Here is a 3,370-nt window from a genome sequence, read left to right on the forward strand (position 1 = left end):
CAAAACGACTACGATAGCCAATATATAATAAAGTTGAAATAATAAAATTTGAGATTTATCAATTAGTACTCAAACTGTGGGACTTCACCTTAAAAGCCAGCACTAGCAAATTAAGTGTGTATTATCATTAAATTCAGCATACTATGAGCATCGAGTAGTTATGAGGCTTTTTGTGTGTAAAATGCAATAATTGTGTTCATTTCGTGCATAGTGGAGGTTTCAAGCTAACTTGAAGCTTACCCGCGTCCAGCTCAACGTTGTACGTCGGTATGGCGTCCAGAGATAGCCGGTAACTCTCAAAGTTTGGGTCCAACAGCTCTCTGTTGACCTTCAGGGTATAATTCGAGGAGGTCATGATGTTTGTTTTATACTTCAATTGTCAAGATTCACGGATTTATTTTTAATTTTATTTAGGAGAAGTGTATGTTGACGTGCACTTGTGACGCGGTCGGTTTTCGTTTCCAGCCGGGGATATTTTAACAACGGACGGGAAAATGGATAGTTTTATTATATTTAAAAAAACACCAAAAAGGGAGATAAAAATAAGAGTAATATAGTAAATTATGTAGATGAAATAATATAGTCATATTATGACATAGATTGAGCGTATTTGTCGGACAACGAAGCGGAACAAAAGTAATTCGAGCCGTGTTTTTGCCGGTACATTGTTAACGTGGGACAACTTGCTCCCGAGCAGATCACATCCACTAAAAAAGATAAACCGACGCAAATTTTCACTATTAATTCCACTTTTACCACCCTAAAATACGTTCGTATGTGCTTATTTGCTGTTATTCACCGCAGATCATGAGCAAGGATTCCCAGATGAGGGCTGCTATTAACCAGAAGCTGATTGAAATGGGCGAGAGGGAGCGGTGAGCAAACTGCAGTCCTTTACAATCACGGGTGTTTATAAATATATATTTTATAGACCTATTTACGCTCTAATTAGGCCACAACATTAAGTACACCTGCATTATACAAAGTGAAAATAGACGGCTGCGCCAGATCTTGTGTCCGGCCTAAAAAAGTACAAATACTTATTGTTACTGTACTTGAGTAGATTTTTCAGGTATCTGTACTTGACTGTTTATTTTTCCAACCACACAAAGGAGTTGAATGAATTGACTCAAGTCTTTTTTTTTTTTTTTTTGCACAAGTGTCTGTATTTGCATTGAACTACTCTTGCCATTTCTGGCTGCAGGTTGAAAGAGTTGCTCAGGGCAAAGCTGGTGGAGTGCGGTTGGAAGGATCAGCTTAAAGCGCACTGCAAAGGTAATGATTGGGCATCTTTTGTGTACTCGCTAAACTGACTCCCTTATAATTGTTTAATTGCACTCCGTGTGTATGTGTCTGCAGACGTGATTCGAGAAAAGGGCCTGGACCATGTCACGGTGGAGGACCTGGTCAATGAAATCACACCCAAAGGCAGAGGTAACGCTCACACGATTCCTTGACACTGTCGACGCTGATTGCACTGTGAGCCGCAGATCACAGGAATTGGAATTTGTGCCAAGTCACCACACTTGGATCAAAACATTTAGATTGCAACTTAACTACGTATTTATCATCAATTCAATGGAAATGGCACCCCAAATTTTTGTAATATGTTTTTAAATAGGAAAAATAGCACTCTACAATATTTGACTTAAGATGGTACAGTAATATCATAATTGAAGAGAATGGAAAGATTGATCATCAAATACTTGAAATCAAGCTGCAAGTAGTTTTTTGCAAAGGATAAGGAATACATGCCTGTCAGATTTATGTCAAATATTCATTGTGTTTTAAGGTTTAATATATACTTAAGTACCTGTCTATGCTATTGTAATAATATATATATCATATATTTGATTTTTTTTTCCAAAAAGTAACAAATCATTTTCCCCTCATTACTGATCATGATAATTTTGAGTGTTTTTGTAAGAAAAAGAATAATTGAACCTTTTCAGATGACCTTGATGACTGAGAATCTGCAAAGATACAAAAAGAAATACATTTTAGCAATTTGACGGTAAGATAAAAAAAAAAAAAACTTACTTTCCTAACGATTTTGCTACTTTCTCCCTCCCTTCCTTAGCGCTGGTTCCCGACAGTGTGAAGAAGGAGCTCCTGCAGAGAATCCGAGCGTTTCTCGCTCAACATGCAGCCTTGTGAACAACATCACCGGTGTCCACTTTTTTTTTTTTTTTTACCCACTTCAGCTAAAGATTGAGCCATAGGTAAAATCCAGACTGAGGTTCATTTTCATCGTGTTGTTTTGTAACATGTTTCATATGTATTTTTTTTTAGTTTGTTATACAAGCAGTTTTTGAAAAAAAAAAAAGAAATAAAAGTCATGCCTATTTTGGTTATCAGTGCTTGCTGTCTTTCTTTTGACACGCGACTAATTATATAGCTTCCAATGCATGCAAAAACGTGACGCGTTCCTTTTGTTGTTGTCTCTTTTTTGACGGCAAGGACAGCGACAGCGTGACAAAAATGCTACTGCCTTTGTTTCACAGCATCCTAAAGATGTCTGATGTAATTGCCACTGGGACGTCCGCTAAAGTTGCAAAACAAAACAGAATTTAGCATGTCACAAGTCGTGGCCACGAAAAGTCAAATGCCAGGATTTTATTCTTATTTTATATTGGATGTATAAACAAACCCACAACATCTCGTCGTGTAAACCGGAAGTGGGCAAATGTGCCCCACTCAGCATCAAAACATTCGGAATATGTTTTTGCAACGTGAGGAGAAGCGGTTCAGAGAATGGATGGATTATTTTCGCTGCTTTTTTCACCCCCACTAGATTTGGTTGATAGACATATTTTATAAATTTAGATCGAAAGTTAGTTTGCAATGTCTGCAAGACTGACTTTCACATTTTGTAAAAAAAACTACAATGACTGTCATAAATAAAACAAAATGAATGTTCTGTTTTTCTTCCATATTTGGCAAAGAAAAGCTAAAATATTTATAGTAATTCATTCTTTTTAATGTTTTATGTTAAATTAATTTTATTAAACAGTTTTACTGTTGTAATACATCACATAAATTCAATGACATTAATGACTGAAAAACATTTGACAAATCTAAATGTAACTTTTTCTTTTGGGTGGGGGGGGCTGCAAAATAAATGCAACAACGATTCACGGACACTTTGTACAAGAATGTGGCGAGTCTCCAACGCTTTCCTTGGAAGAAAATGTGACACCTGACACCCCCTCACGACTTGACAGCTCTTTTGTCTCAAGACCTGTCCGTTGTGGTTCGAGCATCAGGGCGTGAGAGCTCACCTGGAGGCTCGGCCCACTTTTGCAGGTGAGGCCAGCTTCATAAAAGAGCCACCACTCATCTCAGCAAACTACGCAAAAAAAAAAAGGGT

The 3,370-nt window shown here is 37.3% G+C and overlaps 2 protein-coding genes across 6 annotated transcripts in view; one reads left to right on the forward strand and one right to left on the reverse strand.

The window, feature by feature from the left end:
* Positions 1-3,370, reverse strand: part of nudcd1 (NudC domain containing 1) — a 39,280-nt gene that overhangs the window by 10,667 nt on the left and 25,243 nt on the right. For 3 of the 4 annotated variants that reach the window (XM_088318998.1, XM_088318997.1, XM_088318999.1), the window contains 2 exons: positions 1,945-1,973; positions 241-328 (listed from right to left, as the gene is read on the reverse strand). Coding sequence is in view for 1 of the 4 variants with exons in the window: in XM_088318996.1 (XP_088175122.1) it covers positions 241-355 (115 nt within the window). In the remaining 3 variants the exon portion in view is untranslated. Of the gene's footprint in view, positions 1-240; positions 477-1,944; positions 1,974-3,370 lie in introns of those variants that run through there. The other variant, XM_088318996.1, reaches the window with a different exon arrangement.
* On the forward strand, positions 654-2,360 carry eny2 (ENY2 transcription and export complex 2 subunit). Of its 2 annotated transcripts, XM_088319005.1 has the most exons (5): positions 654-714; positions 803-875; positions 1,205-1,275; positions 1,360-1,434; positions 2,081-2,360. In XM_088319005.1, the coding sequence occupies exons 2-5, from the start codon at positions 808-810 to the stop codon at positions 2,155-2,157; spliced, it is 291 nt and encodes a 96-aa protein (XP_088175131.1). In that variant the 5' UTR covers positions 654-714; positions 803-807; the 3' UTR covers positions 2,158-2,360. The 2 variants fall into 2 exon arrangements, with proteins under 2 accessions (XP_088175131.1, XP_088175132.1); XM_088319006.1 differs by having other exon boundaries at positions 680-875.

The sequence above is a fragment of the Idiotropiscis lumnitzeri genome, chromosome 16 (assembly GCF_059441095.1).
Source record: "Idiotropiscis lumnitzeri isolate Australia: NSW breed Sydney's pygmy pipehorse chromosome 16, RoL_Ilum_1.0, whole genome shotgun sequence".
NCBI lineage: Eukaryota > Metazoa > Chordata > Actinopteri > Syngnathiformes > Syngnathidae > Idiotropiscis > Idiotropiscis lumnitzeri.

Excerpts from the sequence above, each read along its gene's own strand:
- eny2 (XM_088319005.1), top strand. The coding sequence starts at position 808 with ATGAGCAAGGATTCCCAGATGAGGGCTGCTATTAACCAGAAGCTGATT. Across the intron at positions 1,276-1,359 it reads GCTTAAAGCGCACTGCAAAG|ACGTGATTCGAGAAAAGGGC; the intron begins GTAATGATTGGG and ends ATGTGTCTGCAG. Across the intron at positions 1,435-2,080 it reads AATCACACCCAAAGGCAGAG|CGCTGGTTCCCGACAGTGTG; the intron begins GTAACGCTCACA and ends TCCCTTCCTTAG.